At 31.1% G+C, this 21071-nt stretch overlaps 1 protein-coding gene across 1 annotated transcript in view; it reads left to right on the top strand.

Moving 5' to 3' along the window:
* Positions 1 to 20869, top strand: part of LOC145292894 (nuclear pore complex protein Nup160-like) — a 122418-nt gene extending 101549 nt beyond the window's left edge. The window contains exons 28-35 of the mRNA XM_080139030.1: positions 357 to 426; positions 2649 to 2762; positions 5236 to 5362; positions 7932 to 8051; positions 11287 to 11428; positions 13939 to 14076; positions 15607 to 15711; positions 20561 to 20869. Of these exons, the coding sequence (XP_079995156.1) occupies positions 357 to 426; positions 2649 to 2762; positions 5236 to 5362; positions 7932 to 8051; positions 11287 to 11428; positions 13939 to 14076; positions 15607 to 15711; positions 20561 to 20653 (909 nt within the window). The 3' untranslated portion in view covers positions 20654 to 20869. The remainder of the gene's footprint in view (positions 1 to 356; positions 427 to 2648; positions 2763 to 5235; positions 5363 to 7931; positions 8052 to 11286; positions 11429 to 13938; positions 14077 to 15606; positions 15712 to 20560) is intronic.
* The last annotated feature ends 202 nt before the right edge of the window (positions 20870 to 21071 follow it).

Raw genomic sequence — 21071 nt, 5'->3', positions numbered from 1 at the left:
ATTCATTCATCATTTTTCAATTTTTTTAAAATTTTAAATTCAATTATTATTAGTTGTATTTTTTCAATTTTTTTAAAATTTAATTCTTATTAGTAGGATTTTTTAATTTTAAATTCAATTATGTTTATTTATCATTATAAGTATGTTTCAATTAAAATTTTAAATTCAATTATATTTATTTATTATTAGTAGTATTTTTTATTCACTCAATCATAAAATTTAATTATATTTATAATTAGTAGTAGTATTTTTTCTTCAGTTTTTTTTTAACTTTTAAATCATTATTTTTAAAAAAAGTTTATTTTGATTCCCCTTCTAATCCAATTATTTATATATATATATAATTTTATTTTCAGATCCGTGGTGAATCAAGTGCTGCATCACCCAAACATTATTTGGATGGGGAAGAGAAATTAGAATCTGATAGTGCGTTTTACTCGAACTTTTTCATGTTCTTTTATTTTAGTTTTTACTACTATTGAGAGCACATCTGGATTATATTATCCAGACCCCCCCCTCCCATATTAAACAGTAAAAATAAAGAAAAATCAGTATGATGTACACTTATCTACCCAATTATAAAAAACACTAGATTATTGGTCGTAAAATAAAAATCACTTCACTTTTTAATCAAGATGTTCGGTTCTTGTCTAGAATTTCTCCTGTATAAAAAAATAAAAAAATTTACAAGGTGTATGTACCCGTGACAAAACAAAAGTATCATATTCCAAAAATTTATCAAGTAGTTATATTTTTAAATATGAAAATCATTTTTAAGTGATTTTTAGGAATTTGTAGGCATTACAACATAAATTTAGTGAGTAGGAGTTACTGTTAAGTCATCTTCCTTTGATTCTTGATACTTTTTTTTTAAAATGGTGTCGAGATAGTCACTCTTCCGATACTCATAAAATTTAATTATACTTATTTCAAAATATAACTACTTGTATTTTGAACAGACTAAAAATCTATGCAAAAGAATGATCGAGATGTCTATTTCTTTAAATGCAGTCAAGTTTTTTAACTTATGTGAACATTTCAACTAGCGAGTAGATCTCCGCTATATTTTGTATTTCATAACTGATTGTCAATCCAGATAGAGATTAATAAAGTGCAGGAGACATGTACACTTGATTCTGAAATGAGAATATTTTTGCACATTTTTCGATATTGATTGCTGAATCCAATGAAATCTCATTTTTTTAAGTAAAAACACTTTTGACTTCAATCTTTGTCCCATCCCTGTGCCTGTTTTACAAGTACTTTAATGGAATGTTTTCTGATGAACTCCTAGCACTTGTGCCCCGACTAACCCGACAAGCAGCAAAATCCCAACCCTTCACTGTTGAGGTCTCTAGATGCCGGAAAACCTTCTAGTCTAATAGTTTCTTCCCTCAGACTGCTAGACTTTGGAATTGACTTCCTGTTTCCATGACTGCAGTACTAAATTGCAAAAGTTTAAATGTAATGTGAACAAACATCTCGCTGCTCAACTCCTAACATAGTCCTCTGGTAGACATGATTCCAAATAGTAGTCCCTTACATTCTAAGTGGCAATATGTCTTGTTTGGGGGTGAAAAAAAAAAAAAATTTGTTTAAATATCAGAAGACTGGATTTTTACTTTAAACACATTATTTGATTAACTTTGCCGATTTTAAGACAAAAACAAACAAAAACGATTTTTTTAATATCAGTAAAAATCAGGTGACATTGGGAAGGGCTTTTGGCTTATAAAAATTTTGCTTCAGTTAAAGAAATGATTTCCATAGAAATCTGACCAGACGTTTAGAAGTCCAAAAAATTTTTTAATGGAAATCACTCCAGACAAAGTATGAAACCACTTGATGTAAGAAGCTAAAAAATATAAAAACACAAAAAGGTTAAAAACTAGCCAACGATAAATGTTATATAGATAAGTTCCAACCCAGAAAACAGCAATTCTTTCACCTTTACCAGAAACATCGCTCATAGAATATGAGGGCTAAAGGTCAAGTTACGAGGTTACTAAAAGTGAACCCACGGTCCACTTTCTACTCTCCTTAATTTTCTAAAAGCTGTCCAACACATGCCAGCATGTAAAGCAAATGCTAAAATAAATGATATAATTACTAGTGTGCACCCTGTCAAAAATGATAGAAAAAATTTGCGTCACCACTAATATCCAAATAGAATTATATCAGTAATTCAATTTGTCATACATAATTTATATCATTTCTGATGACCTAAAGATAAAGAAAAAAGACACCAATCAATGACTTTTGTTTAGAGTGAAAGATTTCAAGTGTTATCTGATTTCCTATTTGCTTCCGTGTTGCTTTCTCGCCAATTAAAATTAAAACGGCACATTTTCTTGCTTATCTTTGTGTGACAACAGAACAAATTTAGATTTATATACAAATAAATACACATTGCTCTTTATTAGAGAGCAGTGGATAATATATTGAAAAATATTTTATCTTAGTCTTCACAATTTGAACGCTTCAACTTTTCTTTAATATCTCATTTTTATTTATGGCCGTAGGCTAGAAAATTGTTGATTTCTTGATACAAAAGTGAAGGAAATGCATGACCCATATAGATCTTGATGTGCTATATAATCTGTGTAATTAACCATTTTTTTTTTTTTTTTTTTTTTTTTTTTGTACAGTTCCTAAACGCAGTTTGGAAATTGTAGAGTTGGGGGATTTGGAGAAGGAGTACTTATTGGTGGATGCGCGTTTACGTCTTATTCAAAAGAATGCTGACCTTCTCATCGCTTCAGGTTAGCCTACAGTTGTATATTTTTGTTTATATATACATGTATGTGCGTGAGTGCATAACTTGATAAAATTTTAATAAACTGCTGATGAAGAGAATTCTTAATCTATTAGAAATTTTACAAAAGTGTAAGTTTGATAATGTATAAAGTTGTATTCTTGGAAATGTGTGTACATATGGCAGACATTGTTAAAATATTTATTTCCGGTATTTGCTTTGAAAATTTGAAATTTTATTGCATTTGTTTTGAATAAATTGAATTTTATGTTAATAAATGAAAGCTCTAATTAGTGTAACTTATTAATTACTAGCTGGAAAAGTATATAAGTATAATTTAATAAATTTTTAGAAAGAAAAGCTAGTATGAAAGATGGGGAGGGAGTGTCAGTGCTTTAAACTGAGTTATCTCCCTATGCCATCTTAAAAAAATTAAAAAATGGCTACCTTCAACAAAATGTGTTTTTCCGCTGTAAAAAAAAAAAAAAATTCTCTATCAAATTCAGTGAAATTTTTTTCCGGAAATATTCAGTCCAAAATGGATACCTACAATGTAACCTTTTTTCGATATTTTCATTTTTTTTAATGTCTTGATTAAACTGTACAAGTGCCAACTAAACAAATTAAATGATAGAAATGTAGATGTATACACAGTATATTTATTTACATTAGTTTTAAAAGATTTCAAAATAAATAGTTATTAAATTATGAAAGGATTCTTAGAATATAAAATAGAATTTTTTCTTCCAAAAATTTTTAGTATCTGTAGGAATAAAACAAAACACTGAAACAAGATACTACACATTGTGTGTATGAATGGTTATGCTTACATAAACATTTTAAAAAAGTACATTATATATACGCAAATAAAAAGTGTAAAGTCACAAAAGAATTGCCTGATTTTGGGAAAAAAAAAATGCAAGAGTAATCTCCCTTGAAAATGTTAATATTTCAAATTTATATAAGATTCAATCGTTAATTTTAAATAGCGAAAGATATCCCCAAATCGGCTAACACGCTAACCAGAAGTTCCTAAAAAATAAAATAAAAATATAAGTCCCCTCTACCTAAAAAAGCTAATAAATTAGCAATTTGTGATCTGAAAATAGCAATGTGCGCTCAACATTTCTTGGAAGAACAGATACAGAGGCTGAAGAGAGTCCAATAATTTTCGATCATAAACTGGTCTCTCTATATTGGATTTAAAACCGATGATACCAATATTTTTTTTACTTTAAACTTTAGAATAAATATATATATATATTAAATAAAAGATACATATAACTTTATTTCCTCAGATCAATAAGGGAAAAAATAAGAGAAAATCCTCTTCAGGTAATGGCATTGTGGATAACATATATACATACTAGCAAAAGTACCCACCGTTAACTGGGTTCACAAACAGCATACAGATAAAGGACTCTGATTTATGAAAGTATGATAGGTTATGAAAAGGAATGGTTGTAAAGAGATAGCTTTGAATTTGGGGGTATCAAAACCAAAGCAAAATATGATGAAAGTAAAAATATAATAGATAAATCCCATAATTTATTATACCATACCTGTTCACACTGAAACACTTATCACAATATTCTATGGATCTATATTAAAAAAACTTGTTAAACTTTGTGACATATTTCCATTCTATGGAGGTCATGTGCAAATGAACACCCCATAATTTTACTATACCATATTTCTTTAAACTGAAACATAACTATCAAAGTATACTTACGCAGATAGATATGAAAAGTCTTTATTAAAGTTTGTCTCTATTTCCATTCTATGGAGACCAGGAGTGAACGCAGACCCCACAATTTTATTATACCATCCCTATTTAAGTTAAAACATACTTATCAAAGTATTCTTATGTATATCTATATCAAAAACACTTTGTGGACCAGGCGCGAACGCAGACCCCACAATTTTAATGAACCACTGTTCTGCCAGATCAAACATACCCATTCCTGTGTCCTGATAGATCTTCTATCATTATATGTAATCAGTTTTTTTAAAATAGTCAACCATATAGGAGCCTATTTGTGACCAGACACACACACACACATTTAGCTTTATATTATAGAAGATATATATATATATATGTCATCCACAGATACTGTTTTGCTGTATCACAGCTCTTCAGTGTGACTAGACAAGCACCCATCCCAAGCTGAGTTAATCACCAGTAGTAGCTTTATCCATTAGGTTATTAAAATGTATTTAAAATTGTACTGCTTATGTTGACACGACAACGCAATTTGATTTTTTAACAATTCTTTTTAAAATGAGTAAAGTTGGAATTGTTTGCTTCAGCAACATTGGTTTGATCACCAATCAATATCATCTGATCAGACATCTTATTCTTTTCAATGTGTGAAAGGTGATAACGTATGAACATGAAATGCCTTAACGTATTATTATACAGATATATTTTTTTTTTTTTTCATACAATAAAACCTGAATTTGCTTTTTGTTCCTTTTAGGTCCTTCCATGTTTCCTAGTGAAATGGTGGGTCTGTTGGTCAGTGCTGGTATGTTCGACCGGGCCATCATCATCTGCAAGGCTTTTAATCTCAAATTGAACAGCATCTTTGAAAATCTTGCACTGAGGTAAAGTATTATTGAGGCAAACTTATGTGAATAAATGGAAGTTTTTTGTATAAAAAGTATTAAGATATCACTTGGAGTCAAACGATTATAAAAGATTATTTATAATTTACGGTACCGAAAGATAAATGAGGAGCGTTCCAAAAGCCTTCTATTTTTTATTTCGTCTGAATGGATTAGAGGGGATTGCAAATTGCATCGTTATGATGGCTGAACTTATGCATTCATGACCTTTTCATCCTCCTATTACAGATATTGTTTGTGTGAGACTAAGAAAGCAACCCCTGTCATAGACATACATCAGAAACAGGTGTATCAAAAAGTGCATTTAGAATAGTGGTGACTATATAGAAAAATAAATTCTGGAGCAGAAAAGGTTGCTCGTTTTACTGATACCACTCCCATCTTTAGTTCTTCAAAAAAAAAAAAAAAAAAAATAGGAGGCTTTACTTTTTGAATGACTTTAATATTTAGGCAATTAATTTCTATTTCAGTACATAAATTATTTAAAGTTGAAAATAAAATGCACCTAAGTTGGCTTATTTTGTGTGTTTTTGTTTTTTTTCCCCCCCTGACGAAGATGTTCACTTTTTTACCAAAGCAGCAACAGTCCTTTTTTTTTTTTTTTTTTTTTTTTTTTCATCCTGATGACATATACAGTAGAACCCCGAGATATGGCATTAAAAATTACTAACAAAATACAGTACAGCATATAATACACATAACATTATAAATAACACCATAAGGCGAGGCAAATACCGTAACCAGGGGCAGGAAAAACATTATATTCCACATCATAATCTGAAAAAAAAAAACGTATCCTAGAGTTCTACTATACACACAGAAATTTTCCTTTTATATTTATGATGGCTTCAAAAATCTTTGTTCTTGATCACTTTGTCTTTTTCTATATTAGATGTTGATTGCATGTTGGCCATGACAGTACAGAGTGATTTTCTCTATGAAATTCCATATTTTAATCTGTTTGGATATGCTATTGCTTGAGATTATTTGGGCGGAATCAAAACAACAATGTGGAGAGGGTGTTAAAAAAAAAGAAAACGTAGTAGTAGGTAGGCAGGTTCGAACCCGTGACGTGAAGGAGAAAAAGAAAGTGAAAGAAAATCTGACGTCTTATCGCTACTGCCACTTTATTTTTAAACATCTCTCTGTACCCAGACTTCTTACTGTTATGTTACCCCCCACCCCCACCGTCACACACACGCACACTTCTCCACACCCGGGCAACTAGTACCCTTGCTAGTATTATATAATTTTTAATTGATTAAAATCATTTTGGGGTGCTTCTGCAGAATAATGAGATTTGAAATAAATACATTTCAAGTAAAAACACTTACATACTCAGGTGTCTCATGTCGAAATTAGTATAAATTCCAAAAATTATAAAAAAAAAAATGATTCAGTAGAAAAATAGTTACAAGTAAAAATAAAATTTATCAAATTATTGCTTTATCCCATGTTATTTTTTACACCTAATTCTATATAACTGGTTTATCTCCCTTACTTTCAATTAAAATCCATATTTAAAAATGCAAAATGTTTATCGGTAATATTTTTTTTTTGTAAAAAATACAGCTAGCAGATCTACTGGATCATTTTCCATAATTTTTTTTTATTTATTCTAATTTCGATTTGACATATAAGTATGTAATAGTGTTTCTGCAGAAGTACCCCTTTTTTCTTTGTTTTTTTTTTTTTTGTTTTTTTTTCTTAAACTTTTGTTGTTAAAATAATTTTAAAAAAAAAAACTTTTTTTTTTCTTATAATTTTACTGATGGTATTAACCCTGAGTCATCGGCCCCTTGTGGAAAGAAAAAAGGTATACAACTAATGTTATTGACAACAGTTGTTATAAAGTGTGCCATCAGTATGTTTCTCAATAACATCAAACATATAGTTTTTAGACTCTCTCCATGAGTGACTGACCCCTCAGGGTTAATACTATCAGCAAAACGAAGAGAAAAAAATCTTTGAAAAAGTTGTTTTAGCGACAAAAATCTAAGAAAAAGAAAATGATTTTAATGTATAATATAAATCTCACCTGTCTTTTTAAATGTATGTATGTCTGCCTAAAACTTTCGACAGATGCGACAGATTTTCATGCGATCAATATCATTTTGAAGCTGAACCTTCAGACAACAAATGTCGAAAAATTAACTAAAAACATTAATTTCCTTCACCCTCAACTGGGCACTTTTCATCAATATTTTCTAAAGTCATCCCCTCTTTTCAATTGACTAGCCTTTATTTAAACCTTCGCCACTTCCGGTTTGGCAATGGACGCAACAGCAAAGATGTCACTTCTCCCCCTCCCCCACATTCTTTTCCTCCTTTGTGGTATGTGTTCAAGCCTGCCTGCCTACTACCACTTTTTTTTTTGCTTAACACACACCTCCAAATACCCATACAATGCCGGGCACCCAGGATAATCATTTAATAAAATAAATTATATAACATTGTTCAGTTTTTTAAATTTTCAAATTAAAATTAAGTAATAATGTTTTCAAAGATGGGACCAAGTTTCTAGATTTAAAATTTGTTTTAATTCCAGGTGTGTCACATTGGCTCAATACAGTCTGCAGGATGTGAATGGAGCGAATCAAATTGAAGACGCTTGGGATTGGCTGCAGGAAAACGAATTACCGCAATTTCCAGGTGCCAAAGAAAACAGGTATTTATGATACAAAAAAAAAAAGAGTGAGAAAGAAAGTGTTCACTTGGTGATGGCTACCATTTTTTTAAATAAAAAATTGACAACCAGTGATTATCCAAAAAGCAATCCACCATTATTTTAGTTGGTTTTTTTTTCCACTTAGATGCAGAAAATTTTCAAATAAGCAGTTTTTAAACATTTTTTTATGTTAACTCTCGGAATGTCAGAAATTCCGGGCGACATGAACCACTAGTCAGGAAAATTTTCAGTCATCTACAGGAATTTCTCTGGCATTGTTGAGTCAATAAACAATGGTTCTTATCCAGAATTCAACCTTATTAAAAAAACAAAAATACAGAAAAATCTTTATGGTGCACATACCTGCCATGAGACGAAAATGTTATATTTCAAAAATCATCTAAGTTAATCAAGTAGTTTATTTTTGGTCCACCGACTTTGTCGGATTCGGACCTTAGAATTCATCCTTGTCCATTCATTCGTTCCCAAAATTCTCAATAACTACTCCTTATATTTTTCTGAAATTTTGCATGAAGTTACAAAAGTTACCCAAGGAAGAAAATGTAGCATTCTCAGATTTTTGATAAACGTAATATTTGACCCTGGAAAATTCTGGTTGCATACCCAGGGTGTCAAAATGGCCACAAATAGCACTTTTCCGACCATTAGATTTTGCTGAAAATTACCCAAAAACAAGACCATATGGATATGCATCTGGAAACATAATATTTGACCCTGGGAAAATTCTGGGGCTTGAGCCCCAGGGTGTTTTAGAGGTGAAAAACACACTTTTTGGAGCTAATTTTTATTTTTCTCCTAAAATTCATACTTGTATCTAAATAGGGGTTTTCAATGGTACTGGATTTAAAAAGATTAAGGTATTGTTTGTCATGAGACTGTGTCATTTGGCTGTTTTAGCCCAGTGTTTTACATCAGGCCAGGGGTTTAAATGGTCAAAATAAGTAACAGTTCTACGACTGATTTTAGCTAACAGTACAAAGGAAGTTACTCTTATAGACTTGATTTTACAAATATTGATTATATATTCATAGATTGAACTTTAATATATGCGATTGTTTTACAATATAAGGTTACAAACTAGTAAGCAGGCAACTCGTTTTTTTAAAGTGCTTTCTATACATGAATGAAGATCCAACGTTTATCTGACTATACCCTCTGTGTGTGTGGGGGGCAAGTAAATAAGAACGTGTCAATTCTGATTGATCATATATTTATTCCAATTCATGTTTGTTACCTGTGAATGTTAGGCTGAGGAGTTTAAATAAACTCTTAGCTAGCATTCATAGGCAATCATGGAGATTTTGTCAGTGATAAGAACCTTTAAATTTTTGTACTTTGTACGTAGATCATTTAGAGTTTTATCAGAAAGGGTCTTTCTTAATCTGCCATGAAAAATAGAAAGATGAAAAGTCTTGTGAAATGTGATGCCATTTATTTCACTAATTGTAGTGCCAGTGAAAGCTGCAACAAGAACAGCTGGATGTTCCATATCCTTGGGAGAAAGTGTTCGCTTGAAGTAATCGGCTATAAGGTTAACCAAATGACTCTTTTCAGTCCCACCACAAAACCATGAGAAATACATCAGTCAGGAGACCATATACTTTTTGGCTTGTTTTATAAAGAAAATAATTTTTAAACAATTTTAAACATTTTTAAGTGATTAATATGAAATTGTTAGCATTACAAGGCTGATCTCGCAAGTTTGAATTATTGTGGAGTTATTTTCCCTTGTTTTTCTATGAGATAATTCCTTTTTGTTTACTCACAAAATTCGATTTTCTTAATTAAAAATAAAACTATTCAATCAATTTATGTGATTTTGAGAACATGACATATTCGTTCCATAAACATTTTTCTGTATTTTTGTTTTTTAATTAAGTTGAATCTTGACTTGCACCAAAACAATTTCTTTGTATGGGATATGTTATTACTATGATGTTCAAATTTTGATAAATTTCTTTTTATTAAAAATTAGGTTCTTGTTCAGAATTTTTCCTGTATTAAAAATATATATACGTATGATGTACGTACACGTGACAAAAAACAAAAATGTCATAATCCAAAAATCACATAACTTGATCAAAAAGTTTTATTTTTAATTAAGAAAATCGAATTTTATTAGTCAGTGAGAAGGAACTGTCTTGCTTCAACACCATCTTGATGAAACAAAGGAAGATAACTCAACAATAATTCAAACTTGCATGGTCAGCCTTGTAATGCCTATGATTTCCCATTAATTGCTTAAAATCATTAAAAATAATAATACTTGATCAATTTATGTAATTTCTTTTAATATTATCTTTTCATTTCGTGACAGATATGTACATCATAAAGATCTTTTTGCAGCTTTGTTTTTTAGGACAACCACCAAAAATTATTAAACTATTTTAAAAAAAACAAACATTTCAATCATAAAAATAGTAGATAAATTGTTTAAAAAATGTTTTCGAAATTTAAAATATATCACATTCCAATTATGACTAAAAGTTTGATTTGTTAAAAAATATTTTCAAAAGTAAAAAATTTAAATTATAAAAACCAGTTTGATTTTTTGTTTTTTGTTTTTAATAAAAAAAATTGTTGAAAACAAATTTCTAATTCTAAATAATAAATTTTTATATGCACTGGTTGTCAATTTCTGATTTAAAGGCAAACATCGCCAAGTAGACACTTTATTTATATTTCACACACAAAAAATCTATTGTGTTTCATCTATGGAACATATTACCATGGGACTGCTTCCCTGCAGACTATAACATGTTCATCTTCAAATTTGATGTTTTCAAATACTTGTCATAACCCTCCCCCATAAGTAATCAAATTGTGCTCATTTTATTCAACATTTTCAATCCTTTCATAATATTCTTCATCATTAAACTAACAATCTATCCATCTCACTAACTTGCAATATCGACTTCCTTTCTGGTGCCTCTGTCCACATTTTGTGTGATATACAGTCTATGATTGCATTTTTATTTATTTTTTATGTTTTTGCAAATTTAAAGATGCAAAACTTTTTTTCTTGTTGAGTGAATGTCATTAAAAAAAATATGAGAAATATTATTAGCATTACAAAAAAAACTCTGAATTTAGCTTTAAAATGATAACACAATCATTTTTCCACCATTCATAGGTCAGCAAAAATATATATGTATATATAGATATCTATTAATGCCTAAATACTTTTACATAATTATTTATTTTTTCTAATCAGTGTGTCCGATCAGGCTTGGTTATTACTGAAAACTTACCTGACAAAATATGAAGAACCAAATGGATGCTATCATCGCGTTACAGCTAGCACACTACTCTCTCATGACTATCCTTTGCCAACCTGGTTTGTGAATCCTTACAAGGTAAGTAAACCCTGGTGCTTGTCCAGAATTCCCCCTATATTAAAAACAAAGAAAAATCTGTATGATGTACATATCAGTGACGGAAAGAAAAATAGCATATTCACAAAAATCACAAAAATTGATCAAGTAGTTTTCTGTTTAAATTAGCAGTTCACCTCGGCTTTGCTCAGGCCCTATGTACTGTTCATAACTTTATGTGCATATGTATATATACATATATTAAAAAGTTTGACTCCTGTCCAGGTAACCTACATCTAAAATTTCAAGTGTTTAGACCCAAAATTGGCAGAGGAGTTTGGTAAAGTCTGCAAAGGTCAACTCTTTTAACTTTGACCTCTTGACAGCCAAATTTTCACCCAAAAACTGATTAAAAAACTTGCTGCATGTCTGAATACCTTTTATGTAAAATTTTAAATGTTTAGACACAAAATTGACTGAATAGTTTGCTAGAGACTGCAAAGGTCAAATCTTTTGAACTTTGACCATTTGGTAGCCAAATTTTCAGCCAAAAACCAAGTAAAAAGCTTGCCCTATGTGTGAATACACTTTATGTAAAATTTCAAATGGTTAGACCAAAAATTGTCTGAGTAATTTGGTAGAGACTGCAGAGGTCAATTTTTTTTTTAATTTTGCCCCCAATTTTGCCTTCTTAACATTTATTGTTTTGGGCTCAAATCAAATTAAAAAGTTTGATCCATGTCCAAGTAACCTACATCTAAAATTTCAAGTGTTTAGACCCAAAATTGGTGGAGGAGTTTTGTAGAGTTTTCAAAGGTTAAATTGTTGAACTTTGACCCCTTGACAGCCAAATTCCTGGGCGAAAACTGATTTTCCCAAATCTCAATATTCCTTATATCAAATCACGACAGAGTAGTTTGGTCGGGAAATGCACACACACACACGGACGATTTCACTTTTATAGATATATAAATAAGAAAATCAAATTTTATGGTTGAGGAGCAACTATCTTGCAGCAACAGTCTTAGAAAACAAGGGAGATAATTCAATATAATTAAAAAATTGCATGTGCCTATAGAATTTCTATTGATTGCTTAAAAATTATTTTATAAAAGTAAAACTACTATATCGTTTACATGATTTTTGGAATAACATTTTTTCTTTCTATCACAAGTATCTACATACTACAGATTTTTCTTTATTTTTCATTTTTTCTTAAAGAAGTAATTGTGGACAAGTGTGTAAACTCTAAATCCGTATCTTTTCAGGTAATCATGTTTTCTGATAGATGGAATTTTATCACGAAGACCATATGCACTAGTTGAAAAAAATTGTATGTTTTTTTAAGATTATGATATGTTGAACATAAAAATCCATTTAGTATTACACATGCAATAGGAAAAAAACGTTTGGAATTCATAAATTAGTTGACACACTGGCATATTTCTAACGTGGGCCTTAGTTGATATAAAACTTGGAACAAACAATAGACAAGATGAAAAGGACTAAAGTATATTAGTGAGTTATATAAAATAATTTATTTAAAACAATAATTATGTTGTGAAACAAATATTTTTATGATTTTTGAAATTGCTTTAAATTTATAATTTTATATAACTCCCCACCCCCCAAAAAAAACTTCTTTTTATTGGCCTATTCTCCCTTCCCATTTTTACATTGACTATCAACCATATTATATCAATGCCAGTATGTTGACTAAGCTACTTATTTAAAAACTGTTTTTTGTTCCTCTCTCCATTTCATACATAATATTAGATCGATTTTAATTCTAATGTGTTCAGCATGTCATAATGGATATTGTTGATATAAATGCAGAAAGGAAATCATTAAGTACGAAATGAAATACGAAACCATATAGAAATATTTTATTTTAAAAAATTATTTTAATTTTAACACTTGTATTATGAAACAATAAAAAAAATTCTTTACATTTCTTTGAATATTAAATATTTTTTTACACTTTTTGTGTTATCACAAAAGCTTTACTATCTAAGAATTTAAAATATATACGAAGAAAACTTTGTAGAAATGTAAAAAATAGATTAAAAAACTTTTTTTTATTGTTTCAGCATAAAACAAGTGCTGAAACTAAAATAATTTTTGGAAATAAAAGATTTCTATATGGTTTCATATTTCGTTTCATGCTTAGTGACTTCCATTCTGTATTTATGTCAATTGTATCCATTTTTGCTGTTTTTGTTTTGGGAGCGCAATTGTTGGAGATTGCCACCCCTTTTCAACAAAAGTAAACAATTTGAGTATATTGCTCAGTTATTTACTTTGAAATCAATGACAGTTTTGTAACCGGAGAAAAAAGACTATTGAAATTGAAAGGAATTTCACCATTTTCATGCACTAAATTCTAGGCTGGTTTGTGATACCTACTGAATATTGTCACATTTGATAAATTTTTTAACAGGTTATTAGTGTCAATATATATTTAAATTCCAAACACAATCTTTCAGAAATGTTTTGTTTGTTTGTTTTTTTTTTCTCCCTTTCAATTTTTTTTTTTTCTCTTTTGTTTCTAGTCTTTGGATTTTGCTGAATTATTACGCCTGTATCTCGGTTTTGACAAACTCGAAGAAGCCGTTGGCCTTGCACTTGAATATATTGAGGCAGTTGTGGGTGTTTTGCAAGGCCAATCTAATCATCTTTACAATTTGAAGGTAAAGGAATACACAAAAATAAAGCATCTTCAAGTCCTCCACGCAAGGGACAAAAACGCATTATTGCTCATTTTCTTAATTCTATCTTGTTTTTCCTTGGAATTATTATATTTTTCATCTAAAATCCTGTGTCTTCTTTAACATCTATAATATAAATCTCCCCTGTATGTATGTATGTCTGCCTAAAACTTTCGACAGAGGCGATGGATTTTCACGAGATCAGTATCGTTTTGAAGCTCGACCCTTCAGACGACAAATATCGAAAAATTGGCTAAAAACATTCATTCCTTCACCCTCAACTACAGGGAGGGGTTGTTTTTTTCGCAGATATTTTCAAAAGTCATCCCCTCTTTTCGATTGACTAACCTTAATTAAAACCTTTGCCACTTCCGGTTTGGCAATGCACATTTTTTTCACTTCTTTTCTTCCTTCACAATATGGGTTCGAACATGCCTACCTACTACCACATTTTTTTGCTAAACACACACCTCCAAACACCCAGGCAACACCGAGCACACAGGCTAGTTTCTTAATAAATTAATCAGAATATTTGTTAACACAAGGTGTCTCTGATGATTATCATAAGCCTATAAGTTCTCAAAACCTTGTTTGCACGTTGGATATGTTGAGAGATTCTCATGTCCAACCTTGGAGTTGTTTACCTATGGAGTCAAAGAAATTTGTAGTGAAAGTCCATTAGCCCTCCCACCTCTCCTTATCAAAATGGTATATACATACATGAGGGAAAGAAATTATACACCAACAAAAATCATGTAAATTGATCAAATGAGTTTTTTACTTTTTTTTTTTTTTTTTTTAAGAAAATTGAATTTTATGGCTAAATGATGATTGCAGGACAGGAGAGATAATTCCAAATAATAATTAAAACTTTTGTAAGATATTAAAAAGTCATATTTTAACTTGGGACATTGGTAAAAATTCAAATTCAGTTAAAAATAATTATATTTATAAAAATAAAACTAGCGTATCAATTTCTGTGATTTTTTAATTGAATTTTTGTGATTAAGTAAATATAATGTAAAAAGAAAAAAAATTGTGCTTGTCCAGAATTTCCCATATTTTGATGATGAAAAGAAAATATTTTACACAAAAAAAATCATGTAAATCGAATAAGTAGCTTTATTTTGAAATAAGAATATCAAATTTTATGGCCAACTTAACGCCATTTTGAAAACAAAGAAGAGAACTTCAAATAATTCAAACTTGCAAGAAGCAATTCTTAATATGGGAAGGTGGAGAGGGGACACTGAAAAAAAAATTGCTTAAAATAATTTTATTAAAATGTAACTTCTATATCAATGTACATGATTTTTGGAATAAGATGTTTGCTTTCCATCATCATACAGATTTTTGTTTTTTGATGTAGAAAGAATTTCTTTTGATATTAGATTAATATTTGTGCTTTTCCAACCTTCAGCTATTTTTAAAATGATCTATGTTGATTGTTTGTGTATTATGTAGTTTAAATAAAACCAAATTGAACGAATCTTTTTAAAACCGTTTCTACAGGGTCAGTTGAAACCTGAACCCCTTACGCTATGGATGCCAGTAACGAGTTTAGTGCAAATGATGAGTGCACTGAGTGAAAATAAAAGTAACCCTAAATATAAAGAGGTAAGATTTCTCCATGTTTTTCTTTTTCCTTTTTCCCCTTTCTTTTCCCTTTTTTCTTCCCCTTTTTTGCTTTCTTTTCCCTTTTTTCTTAGTTTTTCTTTTGTCCCTTTTAGTTTTCCTTTTTATTTTATTTTCCTTTTTATTTTATTTTTTCCTTTCTACTTTTTCTTTTCTTTTTTTCTTTTTTATATTTTCCGTACATTCATATCTGATTTACCTCTGCACTCCATGTTTAAAAAGGATGTGTCCTCTATAGTATCAGATCTGACCGAATGGTTAATTGTGGGCATAGACCAATTCATACCATCTAAAAAATTCCAACAAAAACCTAACAGCCAGCCATGGTTCTCCCCAGAATGTGCTGCTGCTATCGCGCACAGAAATCACTTTTTCCATAGCTACCAACGTAATAGATGCACTGAGACTAAAGCTGCTTTCAGGTCTGCCAGCAACCACTGTAAAAGAGTAATAAAAAATGCAAGAGAGCTATATGCCCAGTCTGTTAAATCCAAGGTAGCTGATCAGCGGCTTGGATCCCACCAGTTTTGGCAAATAACAAATAGGATCCTGAACAGAAGTGTGCGTTCTATCCCAACCATTATCAATGGACCAGAGGTCATCTCGTCAGCATCAGACAAGGCCAAACTATTTGCAAAGAACTTTGCAGCTAATTCTACCCTATGCGACAAAGGCCATCAACTCCCCATATTTCCTCCTATAACACAGAACAAGCTAGGTAACATACAAATATCCGTGCATGAGGTCGCTAAGCTAATCAAGAACCTAGATTCCAGTAAAGTAACTGGCCCTGATGGCATCCCAATTATAGTGTTAAAAAAGCTTCAACCAGAACTTGCTCCCATACTTACGAAACTATTTAAGCGCTGCCTTAAGGAGAAGTGCTTTCCGACTCCCTGGAAGACCTCATCAGTTTGCCCTGTATTTAAGAATTCAGGTGATAAGTCATCTCCCTCTCAGTACAGACCAATAAGTCTCCTGTGTGTTATGAGTAAGTTGCTGGAATCCATATTAAATAGAGAAATAGTCAACCACCTCAGCAGGAATAACCTTCTTAGTGACACACAATATGGTTTCCGCTCTGCAAGATCTACCGCAGATGTGCTGACGGTTATATCCCACAGGATTAGTGAATCTCTTGACAAAGGCTTCCTTTCTAGGGCAATTGCTCTTGACATATCAAAGGCCTTCGACAAGGTATGGCATAAGGGTCTACTTCACAAGATTTCCAGCTACAGTATAACTGGAAATGTTTTCTCAATCATTAAATCATTTCTCTCCGATAGGCTCATAAGAGTAGTGGTAGATGGACAAAAATCGGAGGCCTGCAATATAAATGCTGGAGTCCCTCAGGGGTCAATCCTGGGCCCAACTCTCTTCCTGATCTACATCAATGACCTCCCTAAACACATACTTAAATCATTCGTTGACATCTATGCTGATGACACGACCATCTACGGCAACACATCAAAGGCTGTAAATGACAAAGTTCTCTCTGATTCTCTCTCCTCTGATCTCGAGCGCGTGGTTCAGTGGGGGAAGATGTGGCTGGTTACCTTTAATGCATCCAAAACCAAACTCCTATCCTTACATCATCAACGCTCTGATCCCCATCTGGCATCAATTGTGATGGATGGCTCTCGTCTGGGTGAGGCCCCGTGTTTTGACAAGCTTCTGGGTTTGACCTTTACTCCTGATCTGAAATGGAACACGTACATCAAGTCTGTTGCCAAGGTCGCTGGAAAGATGGTGGGATCCTTCTACCGCTCCAGAAGATATCTCACTACTGATGCAATTCTCTATCTATATAAAAGCCAAGTATGTCCAAGGATTGAATACTGTTGCCATATCTGAGCAGGAGCTGCTAAAAACAGCCTATCCTGCCTTGACAGAGTACAAAATAGACTTCGTGGCTTAATGGGGGATGCCCTTTTCTCTACCCTGCAACCTCTCTCCCACAGAAGAGACGTTGCGAGCCTGTCCTTGTTTTATCGTTATTTCCATGGCAGATGCTCATCTGAACTCCAATCTCTGGTCCCCCCTCGCCAATCTTTCACGAAAAACACCCATCTAGATGAATCCACTGTGAAAAATTTCCCCCACTCTATATCTGTGCCTAAATCAAAACGCGGATTCCATGAACAAAGCTTCTTTCTTAGAACTGCACGCCTGTGGAAGTCTGTTCCGTCTGCCTGCTTCCCTCCGGACTACAACTTGGTTGTCTTCAAGTCCAATGTTAACAAATTCCTAATGAACCGCCCCCTTAAGTAAACATTTCAGCAAATCTCCTCACTAACGTAATGTACTTGCAATAGCCCTTATCCCTGAGTGGCTTCCGGGCCTTGATAAGTGGTGATCACTGTGTAAAAAAAAAAAAAAAAATTTTTTCTTTTTCCTTTTTTCTTCTTCCTATATTTTTCCCTTTTTTTCTTTTTTCTCCTTTTTTATTTTTCCTTTTTTTTTTCTTGTGTAACTAACAGTATTTGATTATACACAATCTATTAATTGCTGTTATGCATCAAATCTGTTTACTAAATTTTGGAAGGATTAATGAGTGAATTTAAAATAATATTTCATCAATAACTTTTTTTTTGTTTTTCATTTACTCATACAGATAAACAATAACACAAAAGTTTTGATATAATTAATCATTTCCATTTGAAATAGGGATTGACTAGCACCACCATTCTTCATTATAACTTGACAATAAAAAATAAAATTTATAACTCTGTGAAGAAGGTTTGAGTCAAAAAAAAAGCATTCAGCATCGCATTTACTTTTAAAAATGATTTTGTATATTTTCAATTCTACAATGCTTTTCAATGTAAATATATCGATCTTTTATGGGTTTGTATTACTGTACACATAGATTCGAAAAAGTGGTCAAAAATTAAAATATACAACAAAGAAATATTAACAGTAGCTATAAAAGTTACTTTGCAACCTATCTGAATCATTTATTAGTGTTTTTAAGTAGTTTTAAACGCTGTTTATTTCATACCAAATATTAACTTTTTACGAGTCGTAAGAATTCAAAATGGCCAAAATAAATACCCCCCCCCCTTCTTCTTCGCAGAGAGAAACCTCGTTTTTAAATTATAGTTTGCGCATATTTTGGGGGGAGGAGCTTGCCTCGTTTTCAGCATGTGTCTCTGCGGACATATGTCTCTGCGGACATTTTGCGTTTACATTTTTTTTTGTTTATATTTTTTAGAAGTTCCGTCCTCGTAATGAAAGTATTTGTAAACATTACATTTAATTTAGATATTTATTGCGCACAAATACTTTTTAGTTTTTTTTCGGGGGGGGGGGAATAACATATAAAGTGGTCAAAATGGTAAATATTTTTTTTAAGTTTACAATTTTAAGAAGTTTTGGTACTAGTGCAGAGAGTGATCTGGACGTAAATAATAACGCTATTATTTAAAAAGCCATTCTTAACATGGGGAGGGTATTAAAGTTTTATGGTGTGTTTTTTTATTCAATTGTAAGGTTAAAGTATAGAATAGGTACAAAACATCCTCCCCTCCCCATGTTAAGAATGGCTTTTTTAAATAATAGCGTTATTATTTACGTCCAGATCACTCTCTGCACTAGTACCAAAACTTCTTAAAATTGTAAACTTAAAAAAATATTTACCGTTTTGACCACTTTATATGTTATTCCCCCCCCCCCCGAAAAAAAACTAAAAAGTATTTGTGCGCAATAAATATCTAAATTAAATGTAATGTTTACAAATACTTTCATTACGAGGACGGAACTTCTAAAAAATGTAAACAAAAAAAAAAAATGTAAACGCAAAATGTCCGCAGAGACATATGTCCGCAGAGACACGTGCTGAAAACGAGGCAAGCTCCTCCCCCCCAAAATATGCGCAAACTATAATTTGAAAACGAGGCTTCTCTCTGCGAAGAAGAAGGGGGGTATTAATTTTGGCCATTTTGAATTCTTACGACTCGTAAAAAGTTAATATTTGGTATGAAATAAACAGCATTTAAAACTACTTAAAAACACTAATAAATGATTCAGATAGGTTGCAAAGTAACTTTCATAGCTACTGTTAATATTTCTTTGTCGTATATTTTAATTTTTGACCACTTTTTCAAATCTATGTGTACAGTAATACAAACCCTCTTTTATTTATTTATATTTTTTATCTGTCCATTTCATTTTTTCTTGACAATTACTGGGTCAATCTCACTTAAATTTGGTGTAGACCTTTAGAACTATACCAAATAAGGTGCAGTGAACTAAGTAATATGGTATCTGTTCAATGCACAGTTAGTAATTAATAGGAATTAGTTACCACAATGCCACATTTACTCTAGAAGTTTTGGAAACTACTGGAATAATATGGGTGAAATTTTGTATAGACGTTTGTTATGATAAGGTGCAGCATATTAAGTATTATGGTATCCATTCAATGCACACGCACACACATTTTTCTCTCTCTCTCTCTCCTTTTTTCCTGTCCTGCTAATGAATCACTTTTTGTCTCATTCATTTTATGATGATCTTGTGTCAAACAAAATTCTGCAGAATAATCCAGAAATCATTGATCTTTGCAGCAGGATTTTTTTTTGTTTTCTATAAATTTAAGAATTAAAATTATACAAACAATTTTTGTACTCCTTGGTTTTTAATCCTTGTTTTAAGCTAATGCATTCTTTAGCCTTTTTAAGTGGAAAGTTTTCTTTGTTGTTGATTTTTATTTGATATTTTTTAAGTGAGATACTTTTGCTTTCTGAGCTGATTTAAAAAAAAAAGAAATTTTTTTTTTTTTTTCTTTGTTGCCAAAAATTAAAAAACAAAATTTTTGTTTTCTTTCCAGCTTTGCAATCAGTTGGACAACAGCATAAAAACTTATCAGTTGAAAGTGGAAAAATTATCTCAACTAGACAACAGTATGTTAATAGACGAGTGAACCTTAACCCTCTTCAAAATCCCTTCTGAGTGGTTTCCCTACTTGCATTTTCTTGAAAGCGTTCCACACAAACAGATGTAAATATTACGGCCATTCCTGACATTGTTTATAAGAAAGGTTCATATCATCAATTTTTCTTTTTCAATTTTTTTAAAAGGATAAATATTTTGTTATTGTCATTTTTTGTTTTCGAAATAAAATCAAAATAAAAACTGATTCCAACATTTTATTTTTGTTTTTCTAAAAATTTTAAATTTCAGCATTTGAAAATGTTACACTTATATTTCTGTTTTTTAACATTTACACATGCAAAAAATTTTATAATTTACACATGCAAAAATTTTTATAATTTACACATGCAAAAATTTTTATAATTTACACATGCCAAAATTTTTACAATTTACACATGCCAAAATTT

The sequence above is a fragment of the Euprymna scolopes genome, chromosome 14 (genome assembly GCF_053919585.1).
Source record: "Euprymna scolopes isolate OS-2025 chromosome 14, ASM5391958v1, whole genome shotgun sequence".
Lineage (NCBI taxonomy): Eukaryota > Metazoa > Mollusca > Cephalopoda > Sepiida > Sepiolidae > Euprymna > Euprymna scolopes.
Note: the sequence above shows the minus strand (reverse complement) of the source record. Positions and strands in the feature narration are given on the sequence as shown.